Source organism: Tinamus guttatus, unplaced genomic scaffold (genome assembly GCF_059628265.1).
Source record: "Tinamus guttatus ecotype Peru unplaced genomic scaffold, ASM5962826v1 Tinamus_guttatus_pri_ptg000580l, whole genome shotgun sequence".
NCBI lineage: Eukaryota > Metazoa > Chordata > Aves > Tinamiformes > Tinamidae > Tinamus > Tinamus guttatus.
Window position 1 is genome coordinate 369,609 of NW_028289114.1, and position 19,735 is coordinate 389,343.

Consider the following 19,735-nt stretch of genomic DNA (forward strand, 5'->3'; position numbering starts at 1 on the left):
GAAATAAATCCTGCAGAGGTAGAGAGCTGGGCTGCGCGAGGTTACAGATTTTGCCGTTTTTAATTTGTTTTTCTTATTTTAGTTATTTTCTTTCTAGCAGGATCCAGGATGTGCTCAGAGCTTCCCAAATAGGAAATAAGGTGCTTTTCATGTAATGATAAGTTATTTTTCATAAAATGCAATGATTTTAAAGCTAATGATTTGTATGAAAGCATCCAATCATAAAATGGAAACAGCCGCATCAAACACGACTATACAGTGTAATAAAGCCGTATAGTAAATATATGGTCAGGCTCACTATACAATCTAGTTTGATTAATTGAACCATACACGTGCAAAGATAGTTTTTGCTTGATGGTTGAGAAGTCTGATAATGACTATCTCAATTATTTTCACAATGAAATAATTGTTGTTTTTTTTGAGCTCTGCTATCTGTGAAGAGAAAACTAGTAGCGCCTTAACTGTGAAATACAAGATCTTGCAGAACGATGCAGAGTCAATTCTGCCTGATGCTGGATTTCTACAGCCTTCGTGTAAATTTTAATTTAGTTACATAGATAATATGTTGCTTTTGTCGTGTTCCCTTGTGCTCTTGCATTTTGGGGTTGGGGAAACAAGCCTCATTTTTCTCCAGAGAGCATGGAGACTTCTCCATGCAGGGCAGTGCATGGGGTTGTTTCCAGAAGCGCTGGTTATGAGATGGCAGGCAGGGAATTTTCTGGGTTTCCCTCAACGCTTCCCTGTTTCCTGCCTTGCCCAGGGCTGGGTGCTGCGGGGCCGCTTGGAGCAACCTGCTCCTGCCGGGAAGGAGGAGGAGGGGGCCCCGGTGCCGAGTCCCCGCGAGCGGCTCCCGCTGCCCTCTCCGTGTGTCCGTAACGGAGCAGATCGCCTGCCTTGTAGACCTCCTGTCTCCAGGAAATCATAAGCATCTCGATCTTTTTGTCAGGCTGTGATATGAGAATCCGCATCTGAATTTCAATATGAGGGGAGAGAAGCTGATTAAGTGTTTGAGATAAGGTTATGTGACACCGCAGGTTAAAAATACCTGAGCTGAATTTGGCCACATGCCTGAGAACCACATTTCAGTGGATTCGGGCAGCACTGAATAAGCTTCTTCCAAGGAGCTTGCTGTCCTCACCTGTAAGAAAGCAAATTTTCCAGAGTGGGCTTTTGAGCAGCTGCATCTCCCTTGTTTTACAGCCTTGACTCTCTTGTGTTTCTTATCCAAAGTGCAACCAGTGTGACGAGCTAAAATAGAATATAAAAGTGTAAGTAACCCCAGCCATTTAGGCAAAAAGGACAGGTATTTGTGTTAGGACACATGTCTACTTAAGGTGGGTATTTACATCCCCAGAATCCCACACAGGTTAACTGTGGTTTATTTAAGAAGTGGCAGTTGTTAGGCGGTTGCTGCTCTTAACAAATCCTGTATTTTAGCAAGAAATACAACTGCATCATTGTGCAAAACTGAGCGCTGTGATTCAGGCCAGTCTGGGAAACAGACTAAAGACATTCGAGAGCCTCTGAGCCGTAGGGCTTTACAAAGTCTCAGTATTTTAAAAGTGGTTGTTTTTTCATTCAGGACCCATGTGTTTATGAATATTCTCAATTATGAGATTTTAACACCCAAATACCAGAAGAAACTGTGGGAAGTTTATGTATAAGAATAGAAGAGACCTGCTGAGTAAAAGGTCTAGCTGAGGCAAGTTGGCCCGGCGTGTTTAAAGGTTTGTCTGTGTTTAGTAGTTTAAAAGTCATAGAAAGCCACTGATTATGCAGGATTATGCAGGCAACGGCACTGTGTTGGAGGCTTTGCATTTGTGAACTATGTTTGGAGACTTCTCTAATTTTTCCTGTAAGTTACAATATTCCAAAAGCACGATATGGGTGTAATTTTCCTGATATACCTGATTCATTTTCTCATTTTCTTCAGCAGTTTTCAGGAGTAATATTGCATGCTTCTTTTTTGCTGGGTATACAGAAATGTGGTGTTGAGAGGCTTTTTATGGATGTCCTTTCTCCTTTGTCCGTTTGTTTTTCAGACGGACTGAAGCCGGATACCAAGGTGCTTCTTTCGGCTGCCTCCAAGAAGAAGTCCAAGGCCAGCAAGGGTGACCCAGCCAAAGAGGAAGAAAGCAGCAGGGGCGAATCAGCCCAGCCTGTTGGCATCAGCCTTCTCTTTAAAAGATATGTGTTTGACACGCAGAAGAAAATGATACAGTCTTGAGAAAGCAAATCCTCCCTCACACCTGAAAGAGCAGACCCTGAGATGGATTCAGGTGGAATGTATTGCTGGTCTGAATGCGTTAGACTTGTTCCTTCCTTACAGCTGGAGCCTGGAAGCTCCTGCTTCCAGAATCCCTGTGATCTGTTTTTGTTCTGCCTGTCTTTGCAATTTGAATCTTTATGGCCTCTTGGAGAACATCACCTGCTGAATGAGTACATCTGCTTATGTTTTCAAATAGCAGCATTTTCCTGAAGAATTGTTTTGAAGTTGCTTTAAATTTAAATGTTTGCCACCAGTGTTAATCTAAATACAGTCAAGATGTGAATTTCATGCCACCCACAAAACAAAACTGATTAGTCTAGGTTTACTTCCCCAAGCAAAGTGAGGGACAGAGAGCAGACAGCATAATAGGTGAAACCTAAAATGGATGTTTCACATTCCTTCAACTGCAACTATGTAAGATGCTATCTGAGAGATGGTATGGATTTTTTTTATAAGTATGATTTATATCTTGAAATGTTTTTCATATTAAACATAATGATGCGTGTAACTGAGAGTCTTAATTGTTCTGTTTGCTATTCCAAAGTTCAGAACCTCTCTTCAGTGACATTTTATGTATTTTTTTTCTGAAATTGTTTGACCATGTTTGATTCTTCAAGAAACTGGAAGACTTAGGCCAATCTGAACCCTGATGAATCCTGTTTTGGATTTCTCTCTCTCTCTTTTTTTTTTTTTTGGTAACCAAAATGTCTCTTTTGTATAAAAGAAGGTTGCCTCTGGAAATGGCCAAGGTCTTTATTTCATTAGAATAATGATAGAAGATTGTAGCATAAGCCTTGTAAAATGAATATCTCCAAGATGCGTTGGCAGTTAAAGGAATTTCATGGCTGCTTTTGTTCTTCTTCTCAATTCATGTTCTAGGCTCATGGGAAGAAGGGTGGTGGTATTCCTTTATAATTGTCTTACATGCTTTTTTAAATTTAAAAAGCACAGGGAATGTAATAGGAAATCAAACAATAATGATGCAGGTACGAAAGCTGCAGTCTAGAACAGGAATGAGATTTAGGATTTGCAGCATGGAAACTGTTCGTTCCTGCCTTTGAACAAGTTTTCTGCCTTTGAACAAAATAAGGACTTCTGCTTGCTGCTGCTAGTTAACAGACTTGAACCTATGTGATGAAGCCAGCCATGAGATGACACTTGTATAACAAGTTTGTTGCTTGTACATAGAAATAAATAGCTATATTTGATTATTATTGTATTTGTTTATCAAAGTGTTGCTGACGATATGTCCATTTTTTGTTGTTACGATGTTCCTGTTTTTTTCCTAGTCTTTTTTATTTTCTTTTTAATTTCCAGGTGACATAAATGGACAAGGATGGCAAAAATGTGAGATAATAAGAGGATCTTTACAGCTGACCGGTCAGGAGGCAGGGCAGGTCTGGTTTCTAAGCTAGTTTGGTGGTGTTCCTTTAAATCAAAACCCGAAAGAGGGTGTTGTGGAGTAATCCTGACCAGTTTCTGCTGAGTGAGTCCCAGCAGAGCTTCAGCACATCCCTGACGATTATGGGGTGTGCGTTCAGTGTGATCCCAGGGGAATTAGGCAGGCAGCTTCAGCTGTGGCTTAATGTGCCTCGTGCTGCCGGCCTTGCTGAAAAATGTATCCTTCTGTAAGGAAAAACGGCATTTCACAGCCCTGTCACTGCTTCCTCCCTGTTTCTGTCCACTTTCTAGACCCACCCAACCCCCCAAAGCAGTCCTTGAAAATAATATTTATTTTATTATCTTTCTCTTAAGTCTTTATCAAATCTTGTTTTGAACCTTATACTGTTGCCTCTGCTTAAGATACTGCAGCAATGGAAGCTAGAGAAGCAGATGACAAAAAGGGGATGCCTTTACCATACCAGGTTAGTCTAAAATTTGTAAAATAATTCTTAGAAAACGAAAAGTGAGCTATTAAGAACTTATTTTTTTTTAAAAAATGTATAGTCATAATAGTGTTCTTTTTCAAATATTAGATGAGTAATTAAATACTACTTACTCTGCCCAGAATTTCAAAAAGAAAGGGTAATCAACTTGAAATTTGTTCTGCTGTGGGGTGTTGTAGGCTGCTCCAGAGTTGTTAGCTCTACGCTTACAGACTTTTGCCTTTCTCGTTTGTGAAGCATTTTGGAATAATTCTGGAGAGAAGGCATCATGTCAGTGTAAATACTGATAGGTATTTTTACAAAGCATCATCAGATTACTGTTTTCGCTCCCCACTGCTGTCCGTAGCGGCCGCAGTGAGTCAGACGCTGGTTACGGAGCCTGGTTGGTTTGAAAACACGTTAGCTTGGAAGCTCGCAGAGCCGTAAAGCCCTTGACTTGGCTGAATAGCCTCCTAGTGATGAGGGTCCCCTAACGCGTTCCCTTGGGGAACTCCAGCGGAGGGAGCCACAGCAGCTTCCAGGGTTTAACCTCCATCCCCTTCTGCCCTGCTCTCCTGTGATGTGTCTTTAATCCTTCCCCTCACCTGCACGTCTCCTCTGCAGTCTTACCCACTGACTAATGCATGTTTTCTCCATGGTGGCAGTTCGATATGTTCCTTCTTGCCAGCGCTGCTGTTTGGCACCTTTGCTTCCTGCTGCTCCCTGTTTCGGCTCTTGTCTCGCATGTGGAGAAGGAAATGCAGGTGCTGGCAGGGCTCCCGCGGGCAGCAGCGTTGGGAATGCACACAGAGGCTCAAGTCAGCTCCAGCGCGTGGTGAGTGACCTGTGCTCCGGCGCTTTGCTGCACGCACGGGGCACTGTTGACAACTATGAACCCAGGAATGACAGCGGTCAGGGTAGAGGTGGGCACCCACGGGCCTTATGTGAGCGCTCTGACCCACCGCTCTGTTCCGGCCTTGTGCTTTGTAAACGTTAAAACCCCTGTTACAAAATCCCCTTTCATTTGTTCCCCTGAGGACATCTGTGTAGGACGGACGGCTGGAGGCATCTTCTGAAGGCTGGGGTTTGGTTTGGGGCTTCTCTCTCCCCCCACCTGTCCCCCCAGCTTTTTAATTCCAAAAGGAGAGCTTAAGTGTGCCCTAGAACTTTGATTATAATGTGCTATTACTGTAGATCTCTGGTTGCTGTCCTGAGGCTGTTGGATACACATTCGAAAAAGGGTGAAATGGTGGAACAAAATGATTATGGGAAAATCAAAGCTTTTAAAGACATTTGTTGGATGAACAGATGTTCAAACATTCTTTTATTTGGTTTCCAGACAGACGTAGAGACTTTCCTTTCATCCTTATAATCAGTGCATTATGCTGTAATTTGTAAAAATGGCATTAAAAAAATATTAACAGGGTCATACTGTGATCTACTGACTCTGTGTCGTTAAGCCGTGAAGCTAAGAATGGCAGCGGGGAACAGGGGTTAAATGTGGCAGAATGTACCGTACTAGCATTCATTGTTAGACAGCATTACAATGAATGCAAAATGGAATAAAAATATGAGGGGTTTTAAAAATATTGCTAAGGTCACTATTGCAAAACTAGATCCTTTTGCAGTAGTATAGATGTTCAGCGAATGATGCATCTTGGAGCTGTGGGAAGAACAGCAGTGAGGAAAATCTTGGGTTTTTTTCCAAGCCTGTTTTGTACTTCTCTGTGCATTTTATTTTGGTTGCAGCCCAGCTTTGATCCTGCTAGAGGTCTTGAACTGTGCAAGTCAAAGCATACAATCATGGTAGGAAGGATTCAGTAGGTGGCATCCTTCACTTGGGATCAGAATCAAATCTCCCTGCCTAAAGAGGGGTAAGTTGTGGTGTTGATAATGAAGATTTGGGATGAGGTTTGAAACCTGTCTCCCAAAGAAAAAAAAAATATATATATATATATTGTGCATATGATGACCACAGCAGAGTCATTAACTCTGGTGTGCTGACCAAATCCCAAGGTAGCAAAGTCCTCTCTAGGTTTGGTTCCTGGTGAGTCTCCGTTGACATTAGGTTTTTGTCCTTGCTTCCTGCCAACCGTGTTAATCTGCTGCAAGCACTGGACTACAGGTAAGTCACCTGCACTAACAAAGAGTCCTCGCAGTGTGTGAGGACTCCCCCGTTCCTGGGCACGGAGCATTTCACGGGCTCGCGGGAGCCGTGCGGTGGAACAGCCACAGGGTGGCAGAGCAAAAGGGAGAGCCCGGAATGCGGCGGGTCCGTGTCCTGGCGGATCCGTGTCCTGGCGCAGCCATGTCCTGCCCCTGTGTGCGTTTCGCTGCGCGGAGGGCTCGCTGCGTATTTACATCTGTAAAGTGCTCAGGGATCTTGTGAAATGCAGGATGAAAGGCAAGAGAGGAATGAGAGTTATTAACAGCTTTCAAAACTCCTTGTGTTTCCATTTTAGTTTAATATCTACAGTAAGCTGAAGAGCTCTTTATTTACAAACACATGAGTTTTAAGCCAAATTAAACTGCATGTATAAATAGAATAATTTTTAAAGCCTAGCATAGGGAGGTAAACTGCTGATTGTGGGAGAGGAGGAAGAACTGTACAATCTAGTCTGCGGTGGTGCAAAGCTTGCTAGATGGTAGCCATCAGGGAAGAATTCAAGGGTTTGAGGCTTTCCATGTCTAGGCAAAATATTGGAGGAGAGGGTATCCTCTTTAGGGATTCCCCACAATTTTTCTCTGGTCTGTACAAAACTAGGCTGATAGCATAAGGTTGTGTGTGTGTCTTGGACACTATGTGAGAAGGGGAAGAGCACAGTGGGTCTGCGTGCTGTGTGTTGCCTGTGCCAGAATAGGCAGTCTCTCTCTGACTATGACTATACATGCAGTGCTCTTTTTAATTCTAATTAAACAAGGGGACTTCAGGCCAGTTTGGGTTTTCCATTTCTCAGCAGGTTACAGTTTTTATTTTGCTCGGTGTCACGGACAGGAGTGCTTTCTCAGGATGGCATCACCAGCCTGCAGCACTTCAGTGTTCTTCCCCCTGCCCCATGATGAATATTGCTCTCCAGAGATGGTCTGAGGCATCTCTTCATCTCGTGTGTTTCTGATACGTGTTCATTGTTCTTTCTCTAATAAAAGACAGAAGTGAGGAAAGCTGTTTAAATCTTTTTGGTCAGAATCAGCTGTAGAAGTATCTAATCAAACAGAACCAGGTAAACTCAATGAGAGCTTTGGTAATTCTTAACCCTAACCTGAACTCCAAGGGCCGTTCTTAAAACATCACCCTCTTTTGGCTACTGAGCCCTCTGTTCTAGTCTGTGTTTCTAAACCAAGGGACAGTTTGAGGTGTGGATCAAGAGTTAGTAAGCAGCCTTGGTGCTGCCTGAGGACCCGGCTGGTGCCGCTGTGTTGGCCTTTTGGCTGAAGTGATCTGATTTCTTATGATCTTTTAAGAGCTCTGGGCCACTCATTAGCTCTGGAGATTCTGTTTAGATCAAGTCCTTTTCCTATTCTTTGACTGAAAATCATGCAGTTGGTGCTTTAGTTACTCATTCTTAGATCTCTCAAGAGCCTCATTCATGTCAATCAAGAGAGATTCCATCCTCCTTGGACCACAAAATTGCTTTTCTTAGACGGTATATGGCCCCCTTTTAGACATGCAGAAACTGGTTACAGTACTTGTCTGTGAAAACTGATATTATACTGCCTATAACTTCAGTCTGACAATTAGAGTAATCTATGCCCTTTTGGTGAATTCATTCCCAAAACAGCATTCCATAAAGACAAGCTAACACTTAGACCCCACACAGTGTTTTTTGCCTAATTTCTTCCATTAGCTAAATCAAGCGAGCCACCTTCCAGTTTTCTTTCTTAAACCTCCCTTTAACCAAGGCTAAGTTGAACTTTGCACCTTGTATATCAGAATGCTGTTTTACTACCTGGAGAGGACAAACCCTCAGAAACTCCTCCAGAAAATGTCAGGTTACTCAAGAATTTTCAGTGTTAATGACCATCTGCATTAAAATGTATGTGAGTTCTCTGCAGAATATGGACCATTCTTTCTGTGGAAACATTAGAAATAGAAGGGGAGTATCTGGAGATAATGATTTGAAGAAGGAAAAGTGGTTTACCGTGCTGGAAGCAGAAGTACAAAGAGTAACTGTGGGCCTGATGTGTTTTTCTTGTCTGTTTGTATTCCATAACTTTTCATCCTTAGTGGGGGAGAATATGGGAAATGCCCAGTTTTATGCAGTGGCAAAAGAATGCGTTCAGTCTTGCCTGCAGAAAATGGCAGTTTGGGGATGAGACTGGAGCGGGCAGGGGAAGCCAACTGAAAAGGCAGAGGGATGGTTTTAGGCTGCCTAGAAACTGCAGTAATGACAATATTGGAATGTTCTACTAATAGATAGCTAATAATTCTATTGGTGTGAACAAGATATGTAAATATATGTGTCATTTTTTTAACGTATTTTCTTTGAACGTTGCAGTTGTTGCAAGATCAGTGTTGAGAAAAACTGCAACTTGACTTGATGCACCTTAAAAGCATCATTAGACCAGCGTTCGCCTGTGCCCTTGTGCGGCAGTAAACGTGTTCTTACCGTGTGGGTACAGAACTGGAGGAATTCGTTGTAGGGAGCTCTTCACTGTCCGTGTGGCGCGTTGCAGAGGAGAAGCTGAGCCCTCAGGCTGCAGCTCTGCTGCTTGGTTTCCCCTGGTTTTTACCTCCCACATGAAGGCTCCAGCTGAGGTTGCTGCTACTAGACTTGAGCCAGCAGGTCCAGTCCGTGCTCCTCAGAACACTTCTTTTCTTTCCTGAGACAAAAGCAAAAGAAAATCTGAGATAACTTCATCTTTCACTGAGACAATGGAGACAAAATTTGTCTGTTTGTGCCCTGGTCCTTTTTGATTTGCTCTGTCTTTCCAAGACGAATGATAAGGTGGATTGTGTGTTACATGCTGTGCACCTTAACAATGGAGGCTTTTTAGCAAACGTTACTTGTCTCGGGTTACTGAACTGGGCACAAGGGGAGTCGTGGTAGCTGTGTCCAGCATCGCTTGCCTAATATATTAACATTAATATGATCTTTGAAAGAGCTACAGAGACTACCTTCAGCACTTACATATGGTTTGCTCATTTATTATATTAGTTTTGCTGGTTAGCTCCCCCCGCCTTTCCCCCCAATTAGAAATTTTAATTACTGCATGCTGTGTATTAAGATGTTAAAGCTTTGACTGGCAGTTTGGAATTGCAGAAGGATCAGCTGTCTCTGTAGGGCTGTAGCACAACAGGGATTAGCTCGCACCCTTCTGCCTTGAGGTGTGTTTTGCTTATTGAGGCAGATCACCAGAAAATGTTCCTTGAGGCAGCTTCCATCCTTCCCATCAGACCTGGTCCCTTCCAAGCAACCTGAGCCTAGAGGAAAGCTGCAGATTCCCTGATCGTGTGCAAGGTGGAAAGACCTGGTCTCTAAACACAGTGGCAGATGGGTGGATTGAGGACTGCTGCCACCTATTCCTGCGATGTCTTGGGAGCGTTCCCTGTGACTGCAGGTCAGCGGTTAACGTTACCATGTGTGTTCCTGCAGCTCCCGTTTCCAGTCGTGCCTGCTGGTCCAGGAGGGAGGTGCCGGGCGCCGTGCACAGCTCCCCGGTGCGCGCAGGGGCCCTGCAGGCAGCCTTGCTTCGTGGTCCTGAAGCCGCTTGCCTCCTTCCTGCTCTCCTGCTTTCAGGTAGATTCATGGGAAGACAGGGACTTCTAGATTAGAATCTGATGTTTCTGGAACTCCGCACTCTCTTGAATAGTACAGGAAGCTCTGTCCTGGGTAATTATGGAACAACCTCGTTGGAAAGGAACTGTTTCCCAAACTCCTCCCAGTTGCTGAATATCTTATGCTTGTTGTGCCTCAATTTTTTTCTATTTTGTTGTTTTGTGAAATAGACAATTACAATAAACACATACCCACTCACTAAATACTTTTTTTGCAGTTTCATAACTGCTGTTTTAACTGACAGTTTTTCAGTTAATTGTATGTTCTTTTAGAACAAAAGTTTGGGGATTTTTCTTCCTTATTACTATTTTTTTTTATTTGGTTTACCTTTATCAGATTGGATCTTACTCCTTTTTTAAAAACTGCAAATATTTCCAACGTTCTCTCCTGTAGAAACCATTCATGCTTTTAACAATATCAGATCAATGTGCTATTCCAAATGAAGAGCTATATACCATTGATCCAGTGGCATTTTAATAATTCAAATAATATCTCTCACTTTTCTTAAGCATCAAAATTCCTGTCCCCCGCAGACCTGCCGTGCAGGGTCCGTGTTGTATTGAGCTGTTCATAGCAATGCCCACAGCATTTATCTTGGATGTGTCTGTTAATGTATCTGTGTGGGTCAATTTATTCTTCCTTTGTGGTTGCCTTTCATTTGTCAATACTCAATTTCATTTGTCATTTGTGCCATCGCCCAGCTTTGGTGCTACTTAAATTCCTCTCCTCTTCCTCTTCTCATCTAAATTAACTTTGGGTTATTTGCAGATCTCGCCTTTCCCAAAGGCCATTAAAGTTAAGCAGCACTAGGGCCAGCATGGAGATTTTTCAGTCCTCTGATGACATTTCTATAGGTTAAAGCCTGCCTCTTACTTTACTTCTGGAGGTTTTTTTTACAGCAGTTCTGGTCCATGACAGGATAACCTTCATTTCCTGAGCTACAGGGTTTTCTCCTTAACATTTTATGAAGGTCTTCAATAGCTTCAGGTCAGTTGGTTCTTGGTAAGCCAGTGGTTTATGAATGTGTGTGGATAATTTCAGTAGGCTGGAGATGCCTGATTTTTCCTTTACTTATTTGGTGTTTGTCATATTTTTATCAGGATGGTGTTGCCACCCTGGCTTAGATTGTTGCTTCACCAGCTTACCTGGCACTGCAGTAAACTCACTGGTCTGTAATTCCTAGGAAAAAAATTAAAGAAAGTCACTTTAGTCAACTATCCAATACGAGGACATGTATTTGTCAGAATGGCTGTCATTTCATACAGTCAGCAGTACAGCCAAACATTGCAACAGTCCCTTTCTGATGACTTATTTAGTGGACTCTGTCATTTTTATGCCATCATTAGAGGATACCTTGGCTATTCAAAAGCTGAAGGGGAGAAATAACTAAAATGTTAATGCACTGCAGAAGCACATTCTTGGTTGGTGGGTGGTTTTTTTTTTTCTTTTTTTTCCCTCCTCTATACAGTAGCAGAATAACGTGAATCAATAGTTACTAATTTGCTGGAAGTTACCAGGGTTGTGCGTTTTGAGTGGTGCAGGGCTCGTGCACGGTCACAAAGCCGACATAGGCGTCTTGAGTGCTTCACCTAGTCCAGAACTTCTGCTGCAAAGTGGGAAAACTGAAGGTTTCCTCCAAACTCGCAACCAGCCCTGTCAGAAAGCACGGGGAATGAGTGTAGGAATGAGGGGACTCCTGCAGGGATCATGTGTCCTGGACCAGGCAGCCCCTGAAGAGCGACTGGGCAAACCCAGGGTCCCGCTGAGCACCAGGCTCCTCCTGGCTTCTGCCCACAGCAGTAACATCTGACTCCTGCACTGCAGTGCCCTCCAAAAGCAGCATCAGGAGATACTCTGCAACAAGTACAAAATGAGCAGTGATGTAGAAAATATGCCATGACTGAAAAGAGACTGATTTAATTAAATGTTTATGGCTGGGATGCTCTGATGTAAACAGCCTGTGGCTCCTGGCTTGCAAATTAGGTGTCTTTCTCTTTGTGGCTAATCTAGCTGTTTATGCTTGTGGGACCAGAGTTTCTAATGCTCTAAGCACAAAATACCAAATCCAGGTAAGTGACAGCATAGCACAAGGTTGGAGAATCACTTAACCACCAGTATGCAGCTTTTCTTAGCATCATGTCCCGCAAAAGTAGAGCAAACTGCAGCAGGGTAGTGTCTCATTCATTCTAGGTTGTGGCCTTTGTGTTATAAGAGGAAGAGCTCGATTATATATGGTGTTTGGAAGACAGTGTGGTAGTGCCTCATGCTCAGATTGCACCAAATCAGATGAAAACTACTATCTTTTGAGTTTCCAGTCCGTTTGTGACAGTGCTAGTTTTCCCTTGCTGCAGTTTGCAAACCAAACATGCCAGTTTGGTTTGGCGTGTGATTTTAATGTTCAAAAGAGAAATAGTTCGGTGTTTTTTTTAAGCTCCAGAATGAATTTTGGAGCTATCTTCTTCAGTTTAGGAACAATATAAAGATAGGAAAGTATATCCTCATTTGTCTTGCAAACTTACCTCCATTTGGATGGAGAAATAATGAACAAATTCCCGTAGCTACTACTGAGTTTACTGCTAAATCTGTTAGATCTCCTTCAAACCTGTTGTTGGTAAGTATCTCTTTGTGCCTTTGCATTCAGGAGTTGTCATTTTAGATTTATAAGGAATGACACGGCTCTTTTCTCTTGAAAGGAATGCCAAGAGGTCTTGTCCCTCTCCCTGCCCGGCAGAAGGATCAGCTCTGTGTGTTACTCTTTTCAGATATCCAGCTAACTTGTGGGTTTGTTGGGTTTTTTTTTTAAATCCACTGTGGCAGATGATTTTTTTCAGACTGTTCTTTTCTTTTTGCATTGCTTTTCGTATATGCCTCGAGACAGACCACATCCATGTGCAGTGTTCTCTGCCCTGCTCACGGACTGTCTGGTCTCCCCGATTGAGCTGTGTTTCTAGTTCTGGAATCGCTTCCTTTTTTCCCCGAGTGTCTCCAGGTGGTCAGTGCCTTAAGTGCATTTCTCCAAACCGGGCAGCTCTCTAGCTGGGCCTCATGAGTACTGCATACAGCCGAGTATCAGCTCAGGGTGTTATCAGCCTGTCTGCCTATTTATGTTTCCCAGTCTTTTGGTGTTGCAGAATCATGAGGGAATTGGCTTTTGTTTAATGTGTGAGCAAAGTAACTCCATGATGCCTCTCTGCAGGTTTGTTATATGGCCTTTTAGTTTCTGTTCTGTACTTACATATACTTGATAATATATTTCTATATATTACTTCTTCGTGTGTTAAATAGCTCCTTGTTTTTTCAGACTGTTTCCATAATTTGTCATCACCACTTAAATTCCTGCCCTTCTCTCCCACATACTCAGTCCCACCTGATCTTTTCTCATCAGTCAATACTGTTAAGAAAGATATTGAATAGTATTAGCTTGAGGACAGACCTTTATGTACAATGCTTCATATATCCTCTGAGAAAGTGTCCTATTAATAACTTCCTTAATATTTTCAAAACAGTTTCATGCCCAGCCTATAATGTGTATTTCTGGATGGCTTGTGAGAAGGTCTTGTGAAAAAGGCCAAAATATTCCTAAGTCAGCCTACATGCAGCTGTATTCTAGGTGGCTTTTGAAGTTTTTCACTCTGGTTTTGTTTACCTTCAGCTGCAAAACCACACCTGTGTGCAATCTGCTGTGTATGCGGTTATTTTTGCTTTTTATCAGAGCTACTTTTTTCAGAGAAAAGTCAAAGTTTTTTAGTGCAGGAAAATGCTAAGGAATGTTGACTATTTTGCTGCAAAGTGTGCTGCAAGCAGGCAATAGGCAAGTTTCCGGGCTCTGTAGGTGTGTTGCGTTCTTGACCTGCAGGACTGCTCGTCTTTGCAGCATTGATTTTCAACTTGTTCTGCAGCGACATCTCTAAATCAGAGCTGTTGCCAAACACTGAAGCGCCCAGCACCCAAAGCCAGATTGGATCCAGTTTAACACTACAACCTTCCCCTCTTGTGGCTCGCATCTAAATCAAAGCAAACTATTAGCTATGTCTTCTTGGGCTGAAAAGAATTAAATTTTGTCACTGAGCTGGACAATAGTTTGGTGGCAAGGTTGAATCTCAGTAAGTACCTGAGGAAATGTCCAGGCTCTTTTTCATGGAAGATAGAAGGACGTGGGGGGTTGAATTGCAGGTGAGTGTGCTGGTCCATCTCAGTAATATGGTGCTTTCAGGGGTGATTAAGTGTTTTTGTTAATATTTAATAATCGAATAAGATGTTTGCCAACAAGCCCTTCTCCTTTCGTGGCCTTTTAATAAGCATATAGTAAATTCAACAGCTTATGTCATGAGAAGCTATTGGATTTAAGCCCATCTGAACATGCAGATATTAGGATGCCTTCTGCTCCTTTGTGTGTAACGAATGGGTCTTGGTTGTTACAAAGTGCTGCACAAGTTCACCTCTGTACAGAGTGCTAGGCAAACAATTTGCAGCAGAAAATGTTTGCAATTGCCTGAGCCTTGGGAAAAATGCTCTTTTGCTCCATTAGTCTTGCTGCACTTGCTCTTTTTTTTTTTTTTTTTTGTCCCCGCTCACTCCACAGAGCAGAGAAATGAATCTTTGCAACCACACTAGCAGGAATTAGCCCAACTGTATTTTACACATAAACTAACAAATAAGAGGAGAATCTGAGCAGCCCCCGGGGATGTGAATTTGTTTGCTGCTGGGCTGCTCTATCTGCAGCTGGCATCGGCGGAAACCTGAGTGCTCCATTAACAGCCGACAACCCCTGTTCACTGGGGCACGGGGCAAACAGAGGCAGCCTGTTCTGCAGACAGACTGACGGCCTCTGTCTCCCCCCAGCCGGCTCGTGGTGGGAAATGATGAGACTCCCAAACAAAAGGCTGGAAACTGGGGCTCCGCGCTCTTACCCGGCAGCTGTTGCACCCGTGAGCAGCAGAGACATAAGGTGGCTTTTCAGGGGCCGTGTGGTGGGGAATTCACTGAGAGCAACACGTTGCATGAGGACTCGGGCTCATCTGTGGGTACTAACTGCAATAAGGGATACCTGGGGCTAGTGCTGGCTAATGACCAGCTGTGTATGTCTGAAAATCATTCTGAGACCTGGGATTGCCTGGGTGAACGACTAGTCTTGAAGGTGATGAGGGCAATAGTCTTTATAATCCTCCCCTCTGAGCTGTTGGTGCCTTAGGAACTGCCAGTGCCCTCGCAGCTGCCCCAGAGAGGCTCAGCCTGCCTGTGTAATACACTAACTTGCACTGAAGGGAGCTGCTAAAATGGGCAGTACTGTGGTGCAGGCAAGATTCCTCCATGCAGTGACTGCTCATGAGGTGACCTAGGGTTATATGTGTTTGGCTCATTTATAGGGTTAAATACCAACTGCAGCATGTTGGGGTTAGGGATAATTTGTATGAAAATACACAGAATTGGGTGCTTTTGCCTTGTGAAAAGAACATTTCAGCAAAGGGGCATGATGTGCCACACAGGAAGTATACTAAGTTTTGATGGCCTAGACATAATCCACTGCAAGACCAGGAGAGAAATGCCTCCATAAAAGTGCTCCTGGCTTATAGCCTGTGGCCGTGTTTTATGTCATTTTACCACAGGGTTGTACTGTATCAGAGAATAATCAAAGAATAATCCAGAGCAGTCTTGTGTTGAACAGAGCAGTGCAGGATCTTGTTAGAAGGGATTTATGGATGAACTTTCCTGTTACGTATCATGCCCTGCTTGGGCTCTGGGTAGCCTGAAACAGGAGTGGATGCTTAAGAAATATTTTTGAGGACTTATCTTTTCCTTAGATGTTTCTAGAATCTGTGTGACAAATCTAAGTGAAGGATTGTGGCAGAGGTGAGTGGCAGTAAAACTGTACAGGTGCCTTCAGTTGTTACCCCCAGCTCTAAGCCCCTGTCCCTGCATTGTGTGGAGGTCCAAGCCCTCCTCTTGACTTTCTGGCCTCTTGAGAGCTCGGAAGTGCTGGAGCAGCCCGATGGTGGGAATGTTGTGTGAGGACACGGAGGCCCTTAGCAAGGCCCTGGCCTGCGTGCTCCGTGCTGCCTGCCAGGTGAGTGGATCTTCTGGCCCTTTTCAGTCTTGGTAACTCCAGGTTCTTTATGTGCACTCTCATTTTCAGCCTTAATTGCCCTCGCTCACAGTCTCAAGAGTTGTTCAGCATACTGGGGTCGCCTTTGGTTTGTGCTGTTCTCTGACTCCGTGTTTGTGGTGGATTTTCTCTCTCCTGTCCTTGTTTTGTCTCACATTTTTCTGGTCAAGAGATTTTGTCTCTCAGAGGACCCGGAGCAGAGTTAGAAGCGGCGGAAGCAACGCAGAGCTCAGATATGGCCCCATCTCTCTCCAATCTGTTGATCTTCCGCAGAGGGCCTGATAGTGAATGACATTCATATAAACAGAGGGTAAGAGACCTGATGTGCACAGTTCAAACATCCTGTCATGATCTGGGCACGTGTACTTGATTGAAAAACAAACATGCTATATGGATAAACACTTAATAAGTTTTCTTGGTAAGATTTTATGTCCCTGCACTGTATTTTTTTTTTTTAAGGCCAACAATTTTTTCTCCTGTTTTCCCACCATTCATTCATAAATTTTAGCATGTTTTTAAATGTGCTTCAAGCTCTGCTGGCTTGATTTGGTGCCTCAGCATTTCCTTCTGCACACACTTGAGGGACAGGGAAGTGTTCAATCTAGAAAGCCATACAGGTGGGACCAATACTATCAATTCACATTTGGGAACCTTCATTCTTGGAAAATTTAAAGACCCAGGGACCGAAGGCCTGAGGAACCTGCTCTGGATTTGGTGTTGACCCAGTTTTCAGCTGGAGCTGGGCGAGGTGCTCTCCCAGGGTGCTTTCCAACCTCATTGATACTATGAATCCACCTCAAAGCCATGCCAGGACTGGGCTGGCGGAACGTCTTGGCGGATGGTCTGGCTGTGCTGAGGTGGATTCTCTGTGCTAGGGCAGTGAAGGTGACGCTGATCCAACACGCTTGGTTGGGAAGTCAGCAGCCGCGTGCGATGGCCTCGCTGAGCCCCCCTTATCTCAGGGGAGCAACGTTACACGGGACGGCAGGTTCCTGACACGGCAATATCCGCTGGCCCACACTGCCCAGAGGGCACCGTCCTCCCGGGAAGGGCCCTCAGCCCGTGGGGAGTTTCCTGCAGCTCGGAAAACACGACAGGAGCAGATCAGGAGGGGCTCGTGTTCACAACCAGGCCTTGGGCCTGCGGGTCCTTAGTGACAACCATTTTGATGTATGTTGGTAGAAGGGCCTGGCAGAGCCTCGGGTAGGGAGCGTGTGCGTAGTCAGCTCTGTGCACGAGCAGTTTGTTTCCACTCTGAGCTGTGCTGTGCGTGTTGTTCAGCCCTGGCGCTGTCTCCCTGCCCTCCCGCTATCCTCAGCTCTTTGCAGAAACCTTAGATTTATCGCTCTTGGATCGTCTGCCTTGTTCTGGCTTTTAAAAATAAAAGCTTTTCAAAGGGACTTTGGAACAGGCTGTGTTATTTTTGGCTTGGACTCATAGTGACACTCACTGCAGAATTAAAACTTCTAATTAGGAAGCCAAAAAAAGCGAGAGAAAGAAAACACGCTGCGGCAAAGTTAAGGTGGTTATTTTATTTACCTCAAAGTCATGGAGTTCAGGGCAGTTTGCTCTGCCCGGAATATCAGTGTATGAAATGGTTGGTACTTCCCATATGGAATCTAGGACCTTACAGCTTTTAAAAGCTGAAGCAAATATCGCTACCAGGATACTTGTGTGCCATCTCACTTGATGCAAACCTCCTAATAAGAGCTAATTAAAATTTACAGAGATGGTATGGAGGGAATTGGATGCCAGGAGAAGAACGTAGCAAAGGATGGCAAGGGAGGGGTGATAATAAAACAATTAAATAAAGATGCAATAGAAATAGGAATGCTGATGACCTTGTGACCTTGAATGAGACATTGATGCTTCTTTCACCTCTTTTTTTTTTTTCCCTGCATACAAACCTTTTGAGAAGTATTCTGAGCCTGTCTGCCAAAAGGCTCTATGCTTTAAGAGGAAGGGGTTAAGTATATGTAGAAATTTGTATGAGTTTCTTGTTGCTTTGGGTCACTGCTTCTTGACAGTCCTCTCTTTCCCTTTATGGGGATACATGCTTGGCACTGGCCAAACTTTTGGAATTGGCATAGATATTTCTAAGATGTTTGTAGCAGGTACTTTCTGTGATACTTGGGGTGGAAGGTGTCATTTCTGTGTGTCTGTTTGTGTGCATTTGCTTCTGGCTGACCCCTCCGAGGTCCCCGACGGGCTCCCTGCAAAGCTGCTCTGTGAAGTGGAGGGAAAAAAAGCAGAGAGAAAAGCAGATGATTGACAGTAGCCCTTTAGATTCCTGTTGTTAATGCATCAGTAATAAGATAAGGCTTATCTTTAAATGTTCATGGAATCGAGACTTTGATGGAAACAGGCTTTTGGGTTAATATATTTTTGATAGATAAAGCAGAATAAAATGGAGAGACCAGGAGAACTTACAGTATCTGGAGGAAGACATGCTTTTCCTGTAAACCTTTCTTCTCCTGTGCTATGTTTGCATGAGTATCGACACATTCCTGTGGAAGTTGTGTGTTTGTAAACACGTAACGCGTGTGTGGGGGGAGCAGAAAGGGCTGTTACTTGTCTTAAGAGGCAGCTGATTGAGATGGAATCTGCTGCCTGCCAGTGGAGATGACAAATGTCACCCTCTCTCCCTCCACTTCCGTTCCAGCCCAGCTCTTGTCAGGTGGGTAAGTGTGAGCAGATAAGAGGTTGCAGGGCAGCATAGGTTTTTGCCACCCTCTGTCATGCAAAAGGAGCTGCGTGCTGGCCCTGGAGGACTTAGGGCAGCAAAATTCTGCTCTCGGTTGACCTGTTGAAGGGGAGTTTGGGGTGTCATATGCATTAGTGCATTTCAGCTCCAGCCCGTGGTGTGATCTGTTTTGCATCTTTGCACATTGGACAGAATTATCTTGCAACTGTGTGTAGTCTGGTGTGTGAGAGGCCATGCCAAAGGGATACAGTCCCTGTGCTGCAAAGAGCTGCAGTGTCTGTGAATCGTGTTGCAGATAGCCTGGTTGTCAGTTAAGCGTTTAAGTCCATGTTAAGTCCATGGGGATTTTATCTCCCCAGCCCCTCTCCCCCCCAGACCCCGTTCAGATGAGAATCTTCTCCCTGCCCGTGAGCGCTGACGTGGCAGCCCCAGCCGCGTGAGCTGCGGAAGGGGATCCTGACAGGGAGGCGGGCAAGGAGAACCAGGTCCTGTCATCCTGCAGTGCTGATTTAGGGAACAAGGCAGAGGGAAACCTCCCCTAGTGCTGCACTGCAGCTCTTCGATGCTCTACGAAGTTCACCTTTTACCTTCCAGGTACAGAGGCAAACGTGCTGTGTAGTTGTAGGGGAAGCCAGGTGGTTCTGTGGTGATGTGCAGAGCAGGAGGAAAGGCTGTAGCATGGAAATGCATCCGTGTCTGGCCTGATGAATACAGTGCTGGGAGGTGTTCGAAGAGCTGTGCCACCATGCTGGAGGAAATAGTTTCAGTCTCCATAATAAAGGTGTTGGATGCAAGGATCGGTAATTTCCTTCACAGAGAAGGAAGAAAAGCAGATAGAAAGTTAAGTGTTAATGAGACCCGAATCCAGTCTGGAAGATGGACGGAACGTGCCACCTCTTTACAGTGTCCCAGCTGCTTACATTTATTCTGTAACCTGCTTGGACCCAATATGATGCCCTCCCCAGCAATTTACTGGATCAAATGACAATAAGTTACTGCTAGAGCATCGTGTTTGAC

The 19,735-nt window shown here is 44.2% G+C and overlaps 2 protein-coding genes across 2 annotated transcripts in view; both read left to right on the forward strand.

Moving 5' to 3' along the window:
• The window catches only part of EEFSEC (eukaryotic elongation factor, selenocysteine-tRNA specific), a 110,927-nt gene extending 108,150 nt beyond the window's left edge, over window positions 1–2,777 (forward strand). Inside the window, exon 7 of the mRNA XM_088534629.1 lies at window positions 2,043–2,777. Within this exon, the coding sequence (XP_088390755.1) occupies window positions 2,043–2,227 (185 nt within the window). The 3' untranslated portion in view covers window positions 2,228–2,777. The remainder of the gene's footprint in view (window positions 1–2,042) is intronic.
• A 13,123-nt stretch (window positions 2,778–15,900) lies between these two features.
• The window catches only part of LOC148592484 (uncharacterized), a 56,040-nt gene continuing 52,205 nt past the window's right edge, over window positions 15,901–19,735 (forward strand). The window contains exon 1 of the mRNA XM_088534621.1: window positions 15,901–15,975. Coding sequence (XP_088390747.1) covers window positions 15,901–15,975 — 75 coding nt within the window. The remainder of the gene's footprint in view (window positions 15,976–19,735) is intronic.